This window comes from Puma concolor, chromosome B1 (genome assembly GCF_028749965.1).
Source record: "Puma concolor isolate L17-30 chromosome B1, mPumCon1.1.hap2, whole genome shotgun sequence".
NCBI lineage: Eukaryota > Metazoa > Chordata > Mammalia > Carnivora > Felidae > Puma > Puma concolor.
In genome coordinates, this window is record NC_141670.1 from 82787032 (window position 1) to 82809013 (window position 21982).

A 21982-nucleotide genomic window follows, 5' to 3' on the forward strand; every position below is an offset into this window, starting at 1 on the left:
AAACAGCAGGGGTACAAAAGCAGCTCATTCCTGGGGACTCTGGAGTCCTCTGACAGGCAACCTTGGCTGAACCCTGATGGCCTTGCTGAACGTTCCCTAGAACTGCACTGCAGTCTAACACATGTCCACCCAACTTTCCAACCTTCCCTCCCTGTCTCCTTCCCCTGGGGTCAGACCTGCATCACTATCTGACAGTTCTTCCAGCCTCCCCGGCTCCCTCCCCATGTTCTCTCACAGATGTTTCCCCTAATAAATTTCTGGCATTTCTAATTTCTAAGTTCTATGCATGTCTTGGTATCTGTTTCTCAGACGACCCGGTCTGACAGCTATCTGCTTAAGACATCCCTTCAACATCATCCTGGGAATTTCCTTCATCTTCTCTTTTGGTAGATCCCTTGTTTCCTGCATCCCAGGTCTTCATCTTTTTGATTTACTTCTTTTTTCGGTGGAATGCATTCTCCACATGGGAGGTAAAATTGTTGAAACCTTGCATGACTGAAAAGTTTATTTTAATCTCACCCTTGAGGGATGATTTGGATGGGTATGGAATTCTAGTTTGGAAATAATTTTTCATCAGAATTTTAAGCACATTCTCCATTGCCTCATAGTTTTCAGTGTAAAGGTTGAGAAATACAACATCACTTTTGATTCCTGATGCTTTGCATGTGATCGGTTCTTCTCTATAGAAGCTTTTATAATCTCCTTACCCTTCATGTTCAGAAATTTCATGCTGCTATGCCATGATTGTGTGTGTGTGTGTGTGTGTGTGTGTGTGTGTGTGTGTGTGTGTGTGTGTTTGGTGTGTGTGTTTTCTTTATTGTGCTGGGGGTTCAGTGGATTCCATCAGTAAGGAGGCACCTGTCCTTTAGTTCTGGGAGGTGCTCTTATATTCTTTCATATTTTTGCTCTCTGTTTGCTCTGTCCTTTCTGAATTCACACTTGTTAGCTCTTATACCTCCTGCATTGAGCCACTGATTTTCTATCTCTTTTGTTTTCTCGTTTTCCAAGCAAATCATTAAAATTTTAAAAAATCTTTGCTCCCATATATAACCCTAAGATATTCATGACCATATATATCCATGAGAGTTGACCCATTTTCAGTGACATACAATTAATACTTCTGTCATCTCTTGATCTTTGGAGTATGCTCAGAACCAGTTTCCTGTACAATGTAAATTTGTTTTTGCATTATTGCAGGTTATATGACTAAAATATAGGTGAGAGACCATGCAGGATAAGGCTGAAGAGGTAAGCAGAGACCAGATCATGCAGGATTGTGGATTTATTCCTATTAAAATGAGAAGCTAATGAAAGGTTTTTCAACTTTACATTTTTATCTAGTGACTCTGCTGCTAATCCAAGCTTAGATTGGAAGAAGACAAGTAGCTATGGCAAGATTAGTTAAGAGGCCACTAATAATAATCCTGGGTAGCAGATAGTATTGATTACCGTATGTAGCATTCTTCCTCCATCTTTCTTCCCTGCCAACAGAGACCACTTTCCACAATAAAAATAGAAAATGCCCGAGTCTCCATTTCCAACTTCCCTTTCACTTAATGCATAGACATGTGACGCAGACCTGGCCAATGGGAAATCTGATAGCTTCTGGAAAATATTTTTCTTCATAATTAACAGAGGAGAAAGCCTTTTTGGATATTGTTGTGTGAGAGCGTGATGCTTGCAGCTGCTGCAGACAACATAGACACACAGCATGACAGAGCAGAAAGGTCTGGGTCTTTTTTTTTTAATTTAAAATTTTTATATTGAAACAATAAAGTCCATATATCATAAGTGAAAAGCTCACTGAATTTTCCCAAACTAAACAGACCTATATAACCAGCAACCAAATAAAAATCCAGAAACCCCCTTTATGTTTCCTTATGCTTCCTCAAAGCTAATCATTATTCTGACTTGTACCAATATGGATTACTCTCACCTGCATTTTTAAAATCTTTTTGTTTTTATTTTGTGATGTTTTACTTTATAAAGATGGAATCATATTGTGCCTATACTTTTTTTTTTTTTTTTGAAGTAAGCTCTACTCCCAACATGGGGCTTGAACCCACAACCCTGAGATCAAGAGTGGCCTGCTCTTCAGACTGAGCCAGCCAGGTGCCCTGTGCCTGTACTTTTTTGCATCTGGCTCCTTTTACTCAACATGTTTGTGAGAGTTATCTATGTAATTGGGTAGTTGTAGATTGTTCATTCTCGTTGACTGTAGAATATTCCATTTTGTGATTTATTCCAATTTTTTAATCTGTCAATATGTATTTGGATACTCTGGCTATTATAACTAATACTCTTGTGAACATTTGAGTATACATTGTTGAACATGTGTTGGATATATACTCTTTGTATATTGTGTGTATATCTCTATCTCTATCTCTATCTCTCTCTCTATATCTATATCTATATCTATATTATATATGTGTATATTGTATTCTCAAGATAGGTGTCCTTTGCTGGAGATAGGCATATTTTCCAGTCTGTGGCTTGTTTTTTCCACTTTCTTAATTGTGTCTTTTTTTTTTTTTTTTAATTTTTTTTTTCAACGTTTATTTATTTTTGGGACAGAGAGAGACAGAGCATGAACGGGCGAGGGGCAGAGAGAGAGGGAGACACAGAATCGGAAACAGGCTCCAGGCTCTGAGCCATCAGCCCAGAGCCCGACGCGGGGCTCGAACTCACGGACCGCGAGATCGTGACCTGGCTGAAGTCGGACGCTTAACCGACTGCGCCACCCAGGCGCCCCTAATTGTGTCTTTTAATGAACAGAAGTTCTTAGTTTTAAGATAGCTGATCAATATTTATCGATGAGTACTTTTTGTGTCCTAAAAATTTTATCTACTCCAAGGTTACAAACATGTTTTATTTTCTTGTAAAAAAAGCTTCTGACATTTTACCTTTGACATTTAGATCTAAATCCAACTGGAGCTCATTTTTGTTTATGTTGGGAATTGTGGGAGTCAAAATTATGTTTTTTCTCCCAAATGGAAGATCAGAATATCCAGCATCATTATTTGAAGAGACCATGTTTCCTCTACTGCACCAGAGTGTCATCTCTGACATTAATCAAATGGCTGTAAATGTGTGGGTCTGCTTCTGAAGTCTCTTAGCTGTTCCATTAGTCTACTATATCTTTCCACTAATTACCTGCTCTTTTAGTTATACCTTTATGTTGACCTTGTATCCAGTGACCTTGTTAAATTTTCTTATTAATTCTAATAGTTAATAGATTCTTTTGTATCTTCTAGATCTGCAGTCATATAATTTACAAATAATGTTATTTTTTTCTTCGTTTGGCATCCTTTTTATCCTGTCTCCTTCCTTCTACTTCTCTCTCCTCCATTTCTTTCCATTTTCCTTGCAATATTTCACTGCTTAAAACCTTCAGTACAATGTTAAATAGAAGTGGTGGTAATCTGGTTTTGTTTATAATCTCACTGAGAAAGTTTTCAAGATTTCACCATTGTATATGAATGCTGTAGGTTATTTGTTTGAAAGATGCTGTTTTTCATATTAAGGAAATTGCATTCTGTTCCTATTTGCTAAGGGTTTTTAAATTATAAATGGGTATTGAATTTTTGAAATGCTGTTTTTGCATCACCAAGATGATTGTATTATTTTTCTCCCTTCTTCTATTGGTGAAGTCAATTACATTAATTTTCAAATGATATTCTAACCTCGTATACCTGGAATAAACCCCATTTGCCTGTGATATATTATCCTTTATCTTTATCGTTTGATTTGATTTACTAATATTTTGTTCTAAAATTTTTTATTTGTTGTCATGAGAAAGATTAGTCTGTAATTTTCTTTCTTAATGTCCTTACCAAGTTTTGGAACTAATCTTGTGGTGCCTTCATAGAAACAGTTAAAAGCGTTCTTCCTCTTTTTATTCTCTAAGGCTTTGTGCAAAATTGATACACTTTTCTTTTTGAATTTTTGGAAGAATTGACTGGCAAAATCATATGGAACTGGAGTGTTGTGATAGATTTTAAATTATGAGGCAGTTTCCTTAACAGGCACAGTTCTAATCATATTTTCTATTTCTTCTTTTTTAGCTTTTATGTCCATTTTATCTTTTCCTATAGATAACTTACTGATCAGTCTTATGAATTCTTGATTGCAAATATTTTATTTTCAGCTCTATAATTTACATTTAAAAATATATTCCAATACTCACATGAAATTATTTATCTTTTCATTTTCTATTTTCTGTCTTTTTTCTTCATGTTGGCCTCTTAATTCCTTAGGCATATTAATAGCAATTTTTCATTGATTGCTGGACATTAGGAGAAAATGTTTTTGCAGGTCTAGATTTATGCTATTCATACAGTCCCACTAGCTGCATGTGACTTTTAATTTTAAGCATTTCAAATGTGACTAATCCTAATTGAGGTATGCCGTAATTGTAAAATGCTGAATTTTTTGGTACAACAAAAAATAATGTAAAGTATTCCATTAACAACTTTTTATATTGATCACATGGTGAAGTGTTACTTTGTATATACTAAATATAAAATTAATTTGACCTGTTTCTTTTGACTTTTGAAAATGTAATTATTAGGAAATTTTAAATTGTGTACATGGGTCACATTTGTGGCTGCACTATTTTTCTGCTGGATAGTGCTGCTCTCTATTTTCTCTCTTCAGGGAGAGTTTGCTTTTTCCTGGGCTAGAGCAGTAGACTGGGTAGCTTCACTCCTGTCAGTCTCCAAGTTGAGTTGGGGCTGTGTTGTTTTGGTAACGTTCTGTCTACCTCTATTCTTTTTTAAATTTTTTTTTTTTCCAACGTTTTTAATTTATTTTTGGGACAGAGAGAGACAGAGCATGAACGGGGGAGGGGCAGAGAGAGAGGGAGACACAGAATCGGAAACAGGCTGCAGGCTCCGAGCCATCAGCCCAGAGCCTGACGCGGGGCTCGAACTCACGGACCGCGAGATCGTGACCTGGCTGAAGTCGGACGCTTAACCGACTGCGCCACCCAGGCGCCCCTACCTCTATTCTTTAATATTCCTACATCACAGCTGTTCAGGGCTTTCTTTGAGGGGCCTGATGTATTCACTGGGTTCCTTCCCCTTGGCATGTTCTAGACTCTAGTACTTGTTTCCTTGGCCCTGAGAGATTACCAGAAACTCAGTTCTGCTCTCAGAGACCACTTGCTTATCCCTTCAGCCTCCCATTTCAGGCAGTTTCACAGTGTGGCAAATATTTTGAGGGGAAAGATGTGTGCTTGAAGCTCTTGAAGTCTCTAATTTTGTCTTTTCTGAAACACTTCTAGTAATAACCCCGCATGTTTCTCTGGCTTCAAGAAGCAACTCTCTGCCTGGGCAAGACCACAATTCTCAGCATCTTGTCTCATCCCAGAATCAGTAAATACCCCACCCCCTGCCCATGATTGAAGTAGGTAAAGACCAGTAACCTCTCTGAGATTCTCTCTTCCCCAACATCCTGGCCCCCTCTAGTTCTTCTTGCTTAGCAGCTCTCTGATAACTCTATAATGATGGTTGTATTTTACCTGCAGTTATTTTGAGCAGGAACATTGGTCAGCCACAAACTACTCCATTCTCTTCTGTTTAAAGGAGACACGTTTAAAGTCTAGACCTTTCTTATGTGGCTTTTGTGGTGGAATCTTTCTATCTTGCCTTGCCTTCCTAGGTCCCTTGCTATTCCCTTCAGAAGTTGTCTCTTACAAAGGAGATAAAAAATGTTAAGTCATTAGCATACGGCCACTTGAGGTATCTGAAGTCATGGGTCTGGACAAGATTATGTAAGACAATTGTGTAAATTAAACTCTGTGTTGTGAGACTAGTTTTAGGACAGCACTCTGAGGAATACAACACTTGAGGAACAGCCAAGGAGTTTCCAGAAAGACAAAGAAAAGAAGAGAAAGGTAGGAAGAATATCTGAAGAAGGTGAAATCACAGAGGCCATGAGAACATTTCAATTAAGATTTTGCCTCTGGTTATGTAGAAAGGATAAGAAGTTTCAAACTAAAGTGTCCCATGGATTGAGCAATGATGACACTTCTATTGTTATATTACAACATTCCTATGAGGAAAGCTTAAAAAGTATACAGAAGTAAAATTATCCTCCTTTTATTTTTGATCTACAAAAATAACAATTCCGGGGTGCCTGGGTGGCTCAGTTGGTTAAGCATCCGACTCTTGATTTTGGCTCAGGTCATGATCTCACGATTCATGAGATTGAGCAGCACAGTGCCTGCTTGGCATTCTCTCTCTCCCCCTCTTTCTCTGCCCCTCCTCTCTCTCTCTCTCTCTCTTTCAAAAATAAACATTTTTTAAAATGACAATTTCACATGATTCAACACTTGGGGAAGTAAACATTTAGCACAGATAAGTAATTTGCTTAAACTCAAGATTAGAAGTGAAATTCAGATCTTTGTCTTATTTTGACATCTGATCTGATGTTGTTTCCACTATACTACATATGTTTATCTATTCCTATCATTTCCTGATTATTCATTAGCTAAGACTTTTAGCCTTCCTTTACAACTAAAACATAAACTAAAACTAAAGCATGATTTTCGTGTATGTGCATGTATTTATATTTACGAGATTTCTTTTTAAATGATAGTTAAGTCTGGTTAACTTGGCTTTCCAAGTTTTGTTGTTGTCAAAAGTTTTTCCGCAGTTTCTTCTTAACATTTCTTTCCCACTTTAGGTTTTTGATGAAATTATTGTTTTTAATTGACATTAATTTCAAATTTATTCAAAATTGTTTGTGTAGATTAGTAGGACACTCTACTAGTTCTTTTGTTTTTGTTAGACCTCTTTTAAAAAAAAAAAACTAGGACACTTTAAGACCATTTAAGCTATGTAATCGTAACTTTCTAGGAACAATTTTTGGAATAAATTTTTCTGTATAGAAACTTTTTCTGACTTACTATCCAAAATGAATGTCTTGACCATCTGCGGCAAGTTGACTGGTTTTGACCTCAAAGTCACCTTCTTACGTAGTTGCCTTCCTCACTAGGGCAAAAGAGCTTGCTTTCCATACTGAGCTATTTGAGTCGGATTCCCTCTAATTTGTTAAGCTGCTTTTGTGGTATTCTTAACTTTTAGCACATTTGGAACTTCTGAAGTTTCTTTTGGATCATATTAGACTTTTTTTTTTTTCTCTACAAGTAGGTCATCATTGCTGTAAACTGGTTCTATTCCTTCTTAAGTGAAAGGATAGTTAAAATTCCAGAATCTGTTGCTTTGTGTTGACAGTTCTCATTGAGTTCTATAGAATTTTATCAAGTCACAGCTATGGTTAATGAAGGAGGAAAAGATAGAGTGGAGAGTAGAGGACAATTTTATTGAAACAACTATTAAGTAGTTATTCCTTATTCATTAATTTTTCCAGGGATATGTGATTAGCAACAGCAAATATAAGCAACTTTGTACTTAATATTTTACATGGTTTTTATTGATGAATCACTTCTGTTTTTTTTTTTTTTATGCGAGTTTTGTTTATGGTGGAGTTAATCAGTGTATCCTTGGAGGGGTCCACCTGCTCTTAAATCATAGCCAGAGTAGAGGTAATGACTAAGAGGCTAGTGTAGGAAGCAGAATCCCAGAGCCAAGCTGGAAGATAATTTCATAGAGAAACTCTAATGGATTCTATTTACCTGTAGTTTTTACCATTGTAGTCTTTGCAGCACAGCAGCTGATATTCAAGAAGGAATATTAAGGAAATGTGGTAGCTCCTATTCAGAAGTGACTTAATAGGCTTTGGTCTGGCAGTGGTGCTGATGTTGTGGTCCATTACATTGCTTCTCCTGCCACTAGGTGGAATAGCTACTATGTAGGTTGCCTCTAAAACACATATTTTATAAGAAGCTGATTAAATTGGCCAAACAAGATTATGGTCAAATAATGAAATATTGAAGAAATGTTTGTTCCAAATTAACACTGGGAATTGTCTCATTTTGTTATATCTTTTTGGGTTAGTTACAAATATTTGTAAAACCCTTGACCTTTTTAAACATGGAATTTTCACTAGTCTCATATACACTTTTCAGTATTCATTATTCATCTGATGCCCTTATGTATTACTTTTCTACTTCTGTGTAACATATTACCACAAATGTAGTGGTTTAAAACAACACATGTTTATTATCTCACAGTTTCTGTGAGTCAAGAGTCTTAGCTGCATCCTCCACCCAGGATCTTAGAAGGCTGCAGTCAAGATGTTCCAGATGTGGTCTCATCACAGGCTTGTCTTAGAAAGGATCTAAGTACAAGTTCACTCAGGTAGATGTATTTTTAAGCACATAATTTCAAGTCTTTTATTTAGCTTAACATTAATAAATCTTGACTTTATTCATCTTTAAATTCATGTATCTTTACCAAGTTACCACTTATTTTCTCTGTAATATATTAACATTCTCTTAGTATCTTTATAAACCATGTTCCATATTTTGTGCACAAAACTATTTTTAAACTACAATACTATTATAAAGCTTTAAAATTAACCTTAAAACTTTAAATACAAATAGATCTTATGGTTGGAATCATTAAGTAAAGTCATTAGATAAAATCCAAAATACAATAATAAACTGTATCAAAGAACTCTTCTGAGAGGGTCCCTGGCGACTTTGACCAGATTGGTCAAAGATTGGTTTCAGTGAAACCACTGAAATGATTCCAGTGATTCCAGTCATTCAGATTGGAATGCGATAAAGGTAACTAGCAGGTAAAACAAAAACAAAAACAGAACTTTAAAGGGATTTTGCAGTAAAAGGGAATTAGGGCAGCAAGTGGAGGAAGATAGGATTAAGAAAGGTCTGTTTTATTTTTAATTTTTAAAATGACAAATACTGTGGCATGTTCGAATGCTGGTGACAGTGATCCAGTGGAGAAGAGAAAATGATTTGGAGAGACAATGTTTATGATGGGAGCAGAGTCTTTGGTTGGGAAAGAAGAAATGGGATCTGTTGACAGGTAGAAGAACTAGCCCCAGAAAAGTGCAGGAGCAGTTTTTTTACTGTATAACAGCTGATGGGAAGAAAGGTTTTTGTTTTCTTTTCTGATTGCCTCTGTCTTCTTAGTGAAATAAGATATTAGCTCAGAGAGAGAAGATTAGAGTAGGTGTTAGGATTTGAGGAGAAGCCTAGAAACAGCTATCCCAGAGACAGTGAAAGCAAATTTTCTAAAGGGATATAGTAGGAATTATGCATGGTGCTAAATATACACTTGAATATATACTTGTCATCTTGAATTTAAAGTGAGAACTGGGGCACCTGGGTGGCTCAAGCCACACAGTGGGAACTGTGCTGACAGCTCAGAGCCTGGAGCCTGCTTCAGATTCTGTGCTCCCTCACTCGCCCTCTGTCTCTCTCAAAAATAAACAAATATTAATAAATTAAAAATAAAGTGAGAACCAGTTAGCATGGTTTGTTTGTTTTTCTTCAAATTGGCATAGAATAAGCAGAGAGTTGGGTTTAACCAGGATTATTGTTATTTTCCTTAAAAAAAAAAAAACGAGAGAAGGGCATTGAATTTTAAGTGTGTAAAGAGATTGATTATCATAATGAACTATGGGATGTCATTGAGATAAAGTAGGAACTAAGATTGAATGATTAATGAATAGTAAAAAAATAGATAGCATCAATAGTCTAGCTCTTTCACTAGGGTTAATACTATTGCCATGGGGTCATTAGAGAAAGCCAGTATCTTAGGAGCCTGTAGAGATGGGGATATTTTAAGTCAACATTCAGCTATATTGCAGCTACTACTCATGATCAAGTACAGAATATGACTGTGGGAGGCACAACTAAGGTAGATATCAAAATTATTGCAAGTGAACAAATTCAGTAAAGAAGAATCCAAATTGTTAAATGGATTGTCTCTATGGATGTTGAAATCAGCAAGAAGGATGAGTCTATTAGTGGAGGAAAAGAGTACTGTCAATGAGATATTAAGATCAGGTATTGAAACTTTCAGAAATTTTTCCTCTTACTATCAAATGAAAAATAGCTTTTTAAATAAGATAAACACATGTTTATTGAGAAAAACATGCATAATACATAAAGTTAGAATAAAATGAAAATGATCCATATTCTCACCATTACAGATATTGTCTATATTTTGGTGAATATCCTTAGACTTTTCTCTATCCATACAAAAATAATCTTTAAAAAAATATATATATAAGAATGCAACCGATTTCTGTGCATTGATTTTATATCCTGCAACTTTGCTGAACTCATGAATCAGTTCTAGCAGTTTTTTGGTGGAATCTTTTGGGGTTTCCACATAGATTGTCATGTCATCTTTTTTTTAACTTTATTTTTTATTTTTTAAAATTTACATCCAAATTAGCATGTCGTGAAGCAATGATTTCAGGAGTAGATTCCTTAATGCCCCTTACCCATTTAGCCCATTCCCCCTCCCACAACCCCTCCAGCAACCCTCAGTTTGTTCTCCATATTTATGAGGCTCTTCTGTTTTGTCCCCCTCCCTGTTTTTATATTCTTTTTGTTTCCCTTCCCTTATGTTCATCTGTTTTGTCTCTTAAAGTCCTCATATGAGTGAAGTCATATATTTGTCTTCTCTGACTGACTAATTTCACTTAGCATAATACCCTCCAGTTCTATCCACTAGGTGCAAATGGCAAGATTTCATTCTTTTTTTATTGCTGAGTAATACTCCATCATATATATATCCACCTTCTTTATCCATTCATCCATTGGTGGACATTTGGGCTCTTTCCATGCTTTGTCTATTGTAGCCTTGATTTCTCTTTCTGTTGCTTCATTGTTGGTGTATAGGAATGCAGCCGATTTCTGTGCATTGATTTTATATCCTGCAACTTTGCTGAACTCATGAATCAGTTCTAGCAGTTTTTTGGTGGAATCTTTTGGGGTTTCCATATACAGTATCATGTCATCTGAAAAGAGTGAAAGTTTGACCTCCTCCTGGCCTTTTATTTCTTTGTGTTGTCTGGTTGCAGAGGCTAAGACTTCCAATACTATGTTGAATAACAGTGGCGAGAGTGGACATCCCTGTCTTGTTCCTGTCCTTAGGGGGAAAGCTCTCAGTTTTTCCCCATTAAGGATAATATTAGCGTTGGGTCGTTCATCTATGGCTTTTATGATCTCAAGGTATAATCCTTCTATCCCTACTTTCTTGAGGGTTTTTATCAAGAAGCATTGCTGTATTTTGTCAAATACTTTCTCTGCATCTATTGAGAGGATCATATGGTTCTTGTCCTTTCTTTTATTGATGTGATGAATCACGTTAATTGTTTTGTGGATATTGAACCAGCCCTGCACCCAGGTATAAATCCTACTTGGTCATGGTGAATAATTTTTTTAATGTATAGTTGGATCCGGTTGGCTAATATCTTGTTGAGGATTTTTGCATCCATGTTCATCAGGGAAATTGGTCTATAATTCTACTTTTTAGTGGGGTCTCTGTCTGGTTTTGGAATCACGGTAATGCTGGCTTCATAGAAAGAGTTTGGAAGTTTTCCTTCCATTTCTATTTTTTGGAACTGCTTTTAAGAGAATAGGTGTTAACTCTTCCTTAAATGTTTGGTAGAATTCCCCTGGAAAGCCATCTGGCCCCGGACTCTTGTTTTTGTGGGAGATTTTTGATTACTAATTTGATTTCCTTACTGGTTATTGATCTGTTCAAATTTTCTATTTCTTCCTGTTTCAGTTTTGGTAGTGTATATGTTTCTAGGAATTTGTCCATTTCTTCCAGATTGCCCATTTTATTGGCATATAATTGCTCATGATATTCTCCTATTATTGTTTTTATTTCTGTTGTGTTGGTTGTGATCTCTCCTCTTTCATTCTTGATTTTACTATTTGGGTCCTTTCCTTTTTCTTCTTGATCAAACTGGCTAGTGGTTTATCAATTTTGGTTAATTCTTCCAAAGAACCACCTTCTGGTTTCATTGATCTGTTCTACTGTTTTTTTGGTTTCGATAGCATTAGTTTCTGCTCTAATCTTTATTATTTCCTGTCTTCTGCTGGTTTTGGGTTTTGTTTGCTGTTCTTTTTCCAGCTCCTTAAGGTGTAAGGTTAGGTTTTATATCTGAGGTCTTTCTTCCTTCTTTAGGAAGGCCTGGATTGCTATATACTCTTATGTATATATGCTATATACTCTTATGACCACCTTTGCTGCATCCCAGAGGTTTTGGGTTGTGGTGCTATCATTTTCATTGACTTCCATATACTTTTTAATTTCCTCTTTAACTGCTTGGTTAGCGCATTCATTCCTTAGTAGGATGTTCGTCAGTCTGCAAGTATTTGTTACCTTTCCAAATTTTTTCTTGTGGTTGATTTCGAGTTTCATAGCATTGTGGTCTGAAAATATGCACGGTATGATCTCAATCTTTTTGTACTTACTTAGGGTTGATTTGTGTCCCAGTATATGGTCTATTCTGGAGAACGTTCCATGTGCACTGGAGAAGAATGTATATTCTGCTGCTTTAGGATGAAATGTTCTGAATATATCTGTTAAGTCCATCTGGTCCAATGTGTCATTCAAAGCCATTGTTTCCTTGTTGAGTTTTTGATTAGATGATCTGTCCATTGCTGTGAGTGGGGTGTTGAAGTCTCCTACTATTATGGTATTACTGTCGATGAGTTTCTTTATGTTTGTGATTAATTGATTTATATATTTGGGTGCTCTCACATTTGATGCATAAATGTTTACAATTGTTAGTCTTCTTGGTCTATAGACCCCATGATTATGGTATAATGTCCTTCTGCATCTCTTAATACAGTCTTTATTTTAAAGTCTAGATTGTCTGATATAAGTATGGCTACTCCGGCTTTCTTTTGTTGACCATTAGCATGATAGATGGTTCTCCATCCCCTTATTTTCAATCTGTAGGTGTCTTTAGGTCTAAAATGGGTCTCTTGTAAACAACCTATAGATGGATCTTGTTTTCTTATCCATTCTGTTACCCTATGTCTTTTGATTGGAGCATTGAGTCCATTGACGTTTAGTGTGAATACTGAAAGATAGGAATTTATTGCCATTATGATGCTTGTAGAGTTGGAGTTTCTGGTGGTGTTCCCTGGTCCTTTCTAATCTTTTGTTGCTTTTGGTGTGTGTGTGTATATATATGTTTTTTCCATCTTTTCTTCCCTCAAAGAGTCTCCCTTAAAATTTCTTGCGGGGCTGGTTTAGTGGTCACAAACTCCTTTAATTTTTGTTTGTCTGGGAAACTTTTTATCTCTCCTTCTATTTTGAATTACAGTCTTGCTGGATAAAGAATTCTTAGCTGCATATTTTTCTGATTCAGCACATTGAATATATCCTGCCACTCCTTTCTGGCCTGCCAAGTTTCTGTGGATAGGTCTGCTGCAAACCTGATCTGTCTTCCCTTGTAGGTTAGGGACTTTTTTTTTCCCTTGCTGCTTTCATGATTGTTTTCTTCCCTATTTTGTGAATTTGACTATGATATGCCTTGTTTATGGTTGGTTTTTGTTGAATCTAATGGGAGTCCTCTGTGCTTCCTGGATTTTGATGTCTGTGTCTTTCCCCAGGTTAGGAACCTTTTCTGCTCTGATTTGCTCACATAACCTTTCTACCCCTATTTCTCTCTTTTCCTCCTCTGGGACCCCCTATGATTCTGAAGTTGTTCCTTTTTAATGAGTCACTGATTTCTCTAATTCTTAAATCGTGCTCTTTTGCCTTAACCTCCCTCTTTTTTTCTGCTTCGTTATTCTCTATAAGTTAGTCCTCTATATCGCTGATTCTCTGTTCTGCCTCGTCCATCCTTGCCGCCACTGCATCCATCCGTGATTGCAGCTCAGTTACAGCATTTTTAATTTCATTCTGGCTATTTTTTACTTCTTTTATCTCTGCAGAAAGGGATTCTAATCTATTTTCGACTCCAGCTAGTATTCTTATTATCATGATTCTAAATTCTTGTTCAGACATCTTGCTTGTATCTGTGTTGATTACATCCCTGACTGTTGTTTGTTCCTCCTGTCTCTTTTGAGGTGAATTCCTTCGTTTTGTCATTTTAAAGGGAGAAAATGAATTAATGAGGTAGAAAAATTGAAATTAAAAAAATTAAAATTAAAAAAATATTAAGATTAAAACTTACACACACAAACAAATTGAATAGATGATGCTAGATCCTAGGTGTGTTTTGGTTGGGTGTTGAAAGTGGGTTGACAGATTAGAGAAATGAAAAAAAAAAAAAAGGAAATCGTTTGAGAATTTCAAAAAATGAATACACTAAAGTAGACTAAAATGAGATGATGTGGGTAAAATAGAATTGGGTAAAATATACACAAAAGTAGAGAATATAGTAGAAAAAAAGAAAAATATTTTTAAAAAAATTAAAAAGAAATATGAATTTTTTCATTTTCTGTATTTAAGAAAAAAGTAAAGAAACAAAAAAGAGAAAACAGATAAAAAAAGAAAAAAATCATTTGAAAATTTGAAAAAATGAATACATTGTAGTAGACTGAAATAAAATGATGGGAGTAAGATAGAATTTGAAAAAACTTACATGAAAGCAAAAATATAGTAATAAAAATTAAATAAAAATATTTTTAAGAGAAATTGAAAGTAAAAATGAAGTTTTTCTCTTTCTACATTCAAGAAAAAGAGAAAAAAGAAAGAAAGAAAAAAAGGAAATTGAAAATTTGAAAAGGTGAGTACACTGAAGTAGACTAAAATAAAATGATGGAAGTAAAGTAGAATTTGAAAAAATTTACACAAAAGTAAAAAATATAAAATAAAAATTAAAGACATATTTTTAATAAACATTGAAAATAAAATGAGTTTTTTCTCTTTCTGTATTGAAGAAAAAGAATTGTAAAACAGAAAAAGGAAAAAGAGAAAAAAAAAAGAATTGAATACATGAACCTGCTAACAGATTGAAGTAGGACTGAAATTGCTTCGTTTTCCCCTAGAGGTCAGTCCATGTACCTCTTTATAGTCCATAAATTAAGCCAGTGGTGAGGTTTGTGTCCTTGAAGAGAGAAGTTGGCCCAGTTGGGCGGGGCTCAGTGTAATAGCTCCGCTCTCCACTAGATGGCACTGCTAGCTTACTGGGGTAGATTGTTGCAGTGCTCGTAGGTGCGTGTGCACATGTGCGGGAGTGGTGAAAATGTCACTACCCAGCTACCCAGTCTGTTCTCCCAGATCATCAGTTACGCACAGGTCCTCTGTCTTCAGCTCTCATCCACTCCCTACTTTTCCACTCTCAGTGACCAGGCCCCAGGCAGTACCTCTCTCCCAAGTTTTGTCTCAGATGCGGCTGTTTCCCTGGCCCCTTACTCCAAAAGACTGCGGCTTTGATCCGATCCGCCCCTCTGTGGGAGGGTCTTGCTGAGCAATGGCTGAATGAGCAATGGCCTAATGTCAGCAGCACCCTGGAAAGTCCACTGGACCCTGCTGTGGCCGGTGCCCTGAGACTGCGGCCAGGTGCCAGCCCGCCCCCCAAAAAAGGTTGCGAGACAGTGTAGCATCAGCGTTTCAGGGATTATGGAAAATCTCAACACACATCTGGCAACAGGCTTCACCCTCAACGACCTTGCCCCAGCACCAGCAAATGTGGCTGCCATCAGGTGTCTGCTAGGACCAGGTGGCTTTAACAGTCTCTACCAAATGTCCTTCCAGCAGTGGAACCACTTTTCTCCGTGTGGCCCGAGAACCTCCTGAACCCCACTCTGCTCCTGGGGATTTGCCCTTCCCACCAGAGCATCGCCAGGTATTGAGCTGCATAGTTGCAGACTTTGCGCTCCCCTTGTTTACAGTCTCAATGGAATTTAAACCCTCTCCTTTCTCCATTCACCCTTTTTAGTTTAGTCCCTGCGGCTGTTTCCAATTTTCCACTTTCTCTCCAGCTACTTTTGGGGAGGGGTGCTTTTCCCATATGCTCCTCCCTCCCCAGTCTCCATCCTCTCTCCGCCTGCAAAAGGGGTTCCTTACCTTTCACGGCTTCTTGCTCCCCAAGTTCAGCTCTTTGTGTCGTGTACCTGCTGAATTCTGTGGTTCAGGTTGTGCAGATTGTTGTGTTAATCTTCCAATCAGTTTTCTAGGTGTGTAGGATGGTTGGTCTGGCTGTATTTCATGGACGCAGGACACACAAAAAGCTTCCATGCTGTTCCGCCATCTTGGCTCCTCCCTTGTCCTTTCTTTTATTGATGTGATGAAACACATGGATTGTTTTGCAGATATTGAACCAGCCTGCATCCCAGGTATAAATCCTACTTGGTCGTGGTGAATAATTTTTTTAATATATTGTTGGATCTGGTTGGCTAATATCTTGTTGAGGATTTTTGCATCCATGTTCATCAGGGAAATTGGTCTATAGTTCTCCTTTTTAGTGGGGTCTCTGTCTGGTTTTGGAATCACGGTAATGCTGGCTTCATAGAAACAGTTTGGAAGTTTTCCTTCCGTTTATATTTTTTGGAACAGCTTTTAAGAGAATAGGTGTTAACTCTTCCTTAAATGTTTGGTAGAATTCCCCTGGAAAGCCATCTGGCCCCGGACTTTTGTTTTTGTGGGAGATTTTTGATTACTAATTTGATTTCCTTACTGGTTATTGGTCTGTTCAAATTTTCTATTCCTGTTTCAGTTTTGGTAGTGTATATGTTTCTAGGAATTTGTCCATTTCTTCCAGATTGCCCATTTTATTGGCATATAATTGCTTATAATATTCTCCTATTATTGTTTTTATTTCTGTTGTGTTGGTTGTGATCTCTCCTCTTTCATTCTTGATTTCAAACATCAATGAAGCAACAGAAAGAAAAATCAAGGAATTTATCCCATTTACAATTGCACCAAAACCCATAAAATACCTAGGAATAAATCTAACCAAAGAGGTGAAAAATCTATACACTGAGAACTATAGAAAGTTTATGAAAGAAATTGAAGAAGACACCAAAAAATGGAAAAAGATTCCATGCTCCTGGTTAGGAAGAACAAATACTGTTAAAATGTCGATACTACTCAAAGCAATCTACATATTCGATGCAACCCCTATCAAAATAACACCAGCATTCTTCACAGAGCTAGAACAAATAATCCTAAAATTTGTATGGAACCAGAAAAGACCCTGAATAGCCAAAGCAATCTCAAAAAAGAAAACCAAAGCAGGAGGCATCACAATCCTGGACTTCAACTTTATTACAAAGCTGTAATCATCAAGACAGGATGGTACTGGCACAAGAACAGACACTCAGATCGATAGAATAGAATAGAGAACCCGAAATGGACCACAAACATATAGCCAACTAATCTTTGACAAAGCAGGACAGAATATCCAATAGAATAAAGACAGTCTCTTCAGCAAGTGGTGTTGGGAAAACTGGACAGTGACATGCAGAAAAATGAGTCAGGACCACTTTCTTACACCATACACAAAAATAAACTCAAAATGGATGAAAGACCTCCATGTAAGACAGGAAGCCATCAAAATCCTTGAAGAGAAAGCAGGCAAAAACCTCTTTGATCTTGGCCGCAGCAACTTCTTACTGAACACGTCTCCGGAGGCAAGTGAAACAAAAGCAAAAATGAACTACTGGGACCTCATCAAAATAAAAAGCTCCTGCACAACGAAGGAAACCATCAGCAAAACTAAAAGGCAACCGACAGAATGGGAGAATATTTGCAAACGACATATCAGATAAAGGATTAGTATCCAAAATCTATAAAGAACTTATCAAACTCAACACCCAAAAAACAAATAATCCAGTGAAGAAATGGGCAAAAGACATGAATAGACACTTCCCCAAAGAAGACATCCAGATGGCCAACTGACACATGAAAAAATGCTCAACATCACTCATTATCAGGGAAATATGACTTCACTCATGAGGACTTGAAGACACAGAACAGATGAACATAAGGGAAGGGAAGCAAAAATAATATAAAAACAGGGAGGGGGACAAAACATAAGAGACTCTTAAATCTGGAGAACAAACTGAGGGTTGCTGGAGGGGTTGTGGGATGGGGGATTGGGTAAGTGGGTAGGGGGCATTAGGGAATCTACTCCTGAAATTATTGTTGCACTATATGCTAATTTGGATGTAAATTAAAAAAATAAAATAAAATAAATATGTATATATGTATGTATATATGTGTATATATAATCATATAATCCATTGTTTAGTATTTTGCTTTTTTTTTTTTTTAAATTTTTTTTTCAATGTTTATTTATTTTTGGGACAGAGAGAGACAAAGCATGAACGGGGGAGGGGCAGAGAGAGAGGGAGACACAGAATTGGAAACAGGCTCCAGGCTCTGAGCCATCAGCCCAGACTGTGACGCGGGGCTCGAACTCCCGGACCGCGAGATCGTGACCTGGCTGAAGTCGGACGCTTAACCGACTGCGCCACCCAGGCGCCCCAGTATTTTGCTTTTTAAAATTAACCAGAGATGGCTTCAAATTACTGCGAATATGTAAAGAGATACATCATTTTTACTTGCTATAGGATATTCCAGGATATGGATGGACCATTATTTATTTAACCACTCTGTGCTTTCCTACTGCTGTGTAACAAATTACCCAAAACAAGAGTAATCATTTATTATCTCTCATGATTTCTGTTCAGGAGTTTGGAAAAAGCTTGGTTGGCCATTTCTGTCTTGGAGTCTCTCATGCAGTTACAGTCCTATGTCAGGTAGGCTGACTGAGACTGGAGAATCCACTTCTAAGGTGTTTCACTCATGGCTAGCAGGGTGGTGCTAATTGGTGGCTGGGGGCCTAGGTTTCTCTCCACATGGACCTCTTCGTGGGGTTCTTGAGTGTTGTCATGTCATGGTAGCTGATTTCTCCCAGAAGGAGTGATACAAAAGATCCAGGAAGAAGCTACAATGCCTTTTATGATTTATCTGCCAAGTCACACATTGTCACTTGTAACATACTCTGTTGGTTACACAAAACCAACCCTAAGCCATTGTAGGAGGAGGTTATTTAAGAGTGTGACTCACCAGGGTCTTCTTGGGGGCTGGATACCACCGCCACTCTTCTATTGGTAGTCATTTAACTTATTTTCAGTTATGAATATTACTATATATATGTATAATCCTTGTGCCCTTTTCTTTAGTATTTCTCTATAGTTCAGAAGTGAAGTTGTTCTGTTAAAGAATAGTTACATTTAAAATTTTGATAGGTATTGCCACATTACTCTTCAGAAAGGTTATACCTATATAATTTCCATATCAGTCCATGAGAGTACATTTCCCTTATTCTCATCAATAATTCGTGTTCTTAATTATTTGAATCTCTGCCAATGTGATAGATGCTTTATATATATGCATATACATATATATGTATTTATATGTATATACATATATGTTTTATATGTATATATGCACATATATGTATTTATATGTATATATGCACATATATGTATTTATATGTATATATACATATATGTATGTATTTATTAGTGAGATTGAACAATTTCCTGTGTTTGTTGGCCCATTGCATTTGTGTGTGTGTGTGTGTGTGTGTGTGTGTGTGTGTGTGTGTGTGTGTTTAGTCTGTACAGGTGTATGTCCATTTTTTAAATTTGTGTTGATTTTTTTCCTTAAGATTACTTTTTTAAAAAATGTTTATTTATTTTTGAGCAAGAGAGAGAGATTACGAGCAGGGTAGGGGAATGGAGAGGGAGACAGAATTCTAAGCAGGCTCTGCTCTCTCAGCACAGAGCCCAACACGGGGCTCGATCCCACAAACTGTGAGACCATGGCCTGAGCTGAAATCAAGAGTCAGACGCTTAACTGACTGAGCCACCCAGGCACCCCAGAAATTCGATTTTTAATTCTATTATTGTTACCTTTTATAATTCCCTTTAGGTCATGTATGTATCTGTTTATGTGTAGGATGTAAAGGAAATTGTATTATGATAAGGAGATTAGTGGCGAATTTTCTCCTGCCATATTTCATTTCATTTAATTCATGTTTTATTTATATAATATAGGATTTCAGATAAAAAAATTACTACCAGATTATTATCTTAACATCATGTAAAACACATTATGTATTTAAAAGCACAATTTTTGGAATCACACTGCCTGTTTTATTCACTGCTTTGCCACTTACCAGCTATGTGACCTCATCAAAACTAGTTAACACTTTCTGTGACTCAGTTGTTTTATTTGTGAAATCAGAATAATAATAATATCTGCCACATTGCTAGCATTAAATAAATTAATATACTTAATGTACTTAGGGTATTACCTGGCACATAATATGTGCTAGGTAAGAAGTTGCTGCTGTTATTATCATGAGCATTCTTTTTGAGGAATTATTATTGACATTTACATTTTATTTTATGAGCATTTGATTTATTCTTTTTGACTTTTTTGTCTGTTTCTTCCTCACTACTAGCATTTTTATTATGACTTCTTGAAGTCTTATGTTTAAATCCTATCTCTTTGTATTTCTCTGAGTAGTTTTTTTTTCAGGTGTGATCTGTCTTATTTGCCACTGTTTTGTTTTGTTTTTTCAGTCCCTAGAACATTGCTTGCCATGTAATATTTGCTCAGTAACATTCGATGAGCATGGAGCCCTGGCATATCTGTTAAGCTCTGGTGAGAGGGTGCACTAGAGGGAGACTGCATGGCAGGCAGAGGAAAAAGAGACTTGCTCCCTTTTGTGTCCTGTTTGTTTTCCATCATCCTAGTAGTGTTTCTTCACAGCAGCATTTCCTCCCCATAGCTATACCTGATTCCAGTTTGCAGTTTTTCTGACACTCACAGCACCAGCCCAATGAACCCCATGTCAGAAATGTCAGCACCACAAGGCAGTCAGCTCCCACTCCTCAAGAGTTCCCTACGCCAGCCCCATAGGGCTCTTCCTCCAGGGGCACAAACACCAGCCAAACAGCTCCCTCCTCAGGGATCGGAGTTTCAAATCCACAGGACTCCTTTTCTGAACTTCCCCGTTTTGATAATCTCAGTCTCTTTTCTTTTCTTCCCCCAACCTTAGAATTTCACTTCTTGTACTTGTTCCCTCCATGATACCTTAGTTCTCTTGGCCTCTTCACTTCTCTAGTTAACAACTTGATTCCTACTTAGTGAATTCTCTCTTAAAATAACTTGTATGCCCCCTGACTCCAGGCTGAGTCAGGGGGCATACAAGTTATTTTCTATTTTATGAAGTTATATTACCTTTCTGAGGGTAAATTCCATCAGTAACTACTCCCTATGTCAGGGGTCAGCAAACTGTAATCCAGGGCCAACTCTGGCCAGTGGCTTGTTTTTGTAAATAAAGTTGTGTTGGAACATAGGCACACTCATTCACTTTCATAATACCTGTAACTGTTTTCACTCTGCAAAGATAGACTGACCAGTCATGATATGGCCACACTTAAAGTGTTTACTTTTGGGTCCTTTACAGCAAAAATTTGCCAGCCCCTACCCTACATGTACAGCTAATAATGGTATTTTTGGTGTGTAATAGGCCAATAAAAAAATGTTGAGTGAATATATAGAGAAAAGAGCCAAAAAGGGAGATGGTAGGAAGAAAGAACAAGGAGAAATATAGAAAAATTTGTATAGTAATGGTGATGAAATTTTCATTTATTGAGGTAAACCAGAAATGGAGAAAAAAGAAAGCTAAATTGGCAAATTTTTACCTTTCATTGATTTTCTGATTAAAATATAAAAATATTATAATTTTTGCTTAAAGTATATTCATCTGTTAACCAAACATTTATAAAAACATAAGAATTATATATACTGTATATTGTTACGGGTTTTTAAAAAGTTTTTATTTAAATGCCAATTAGTTAATGTACTTGAGTTTTTTGCATCTATGAAGTAATCTAAGGTATGACAATATCAGAATAAGAACTTTCTAGAGATGACTCTGAGAATTCTAAACTGCCCACAGTAGAACTGCAGTAGACACATGAATTGAAATTTATGACTTCTGGGCAATATAGTTAATTATGAAACCATTTGAAAGATGTTAACATCTGTATGTACTTTGTAATGTAGTTTTAGTAATAGAGATCAGTAAGCCTTATGATATG

The 21982-nt window shown here is 36.7% G+C and overlaps 1 protein-coding gene across 3 annotated transcripts in view; it reads left to right on the forward strand.

Annotated features, from left to right (window-relative positions):
* ANAPC10 (anaphase promoting complex subunit 10) overlaps positions 1–21982 on the forward strand; it is a 115488-nt gene that overhangs the window by 88516 nt on the left and 4990 nt on the right. The window contains exon 5 of one of the 3 annotated variants that reach the window (XM_025921716.2): positions 18551–18619. The exons of the other annotated variants lie outside the window; for them this stretch is intronic. Within the exon in view, the coding sequence (XP_025777501.1) occupies positions 18551–18619 (69 nt within the window). The remainder of the gene's footprint in view (positions 1–18550; positions 18620–21982) is intronic. 3 annotated transcript variants of the gene reach the window in all.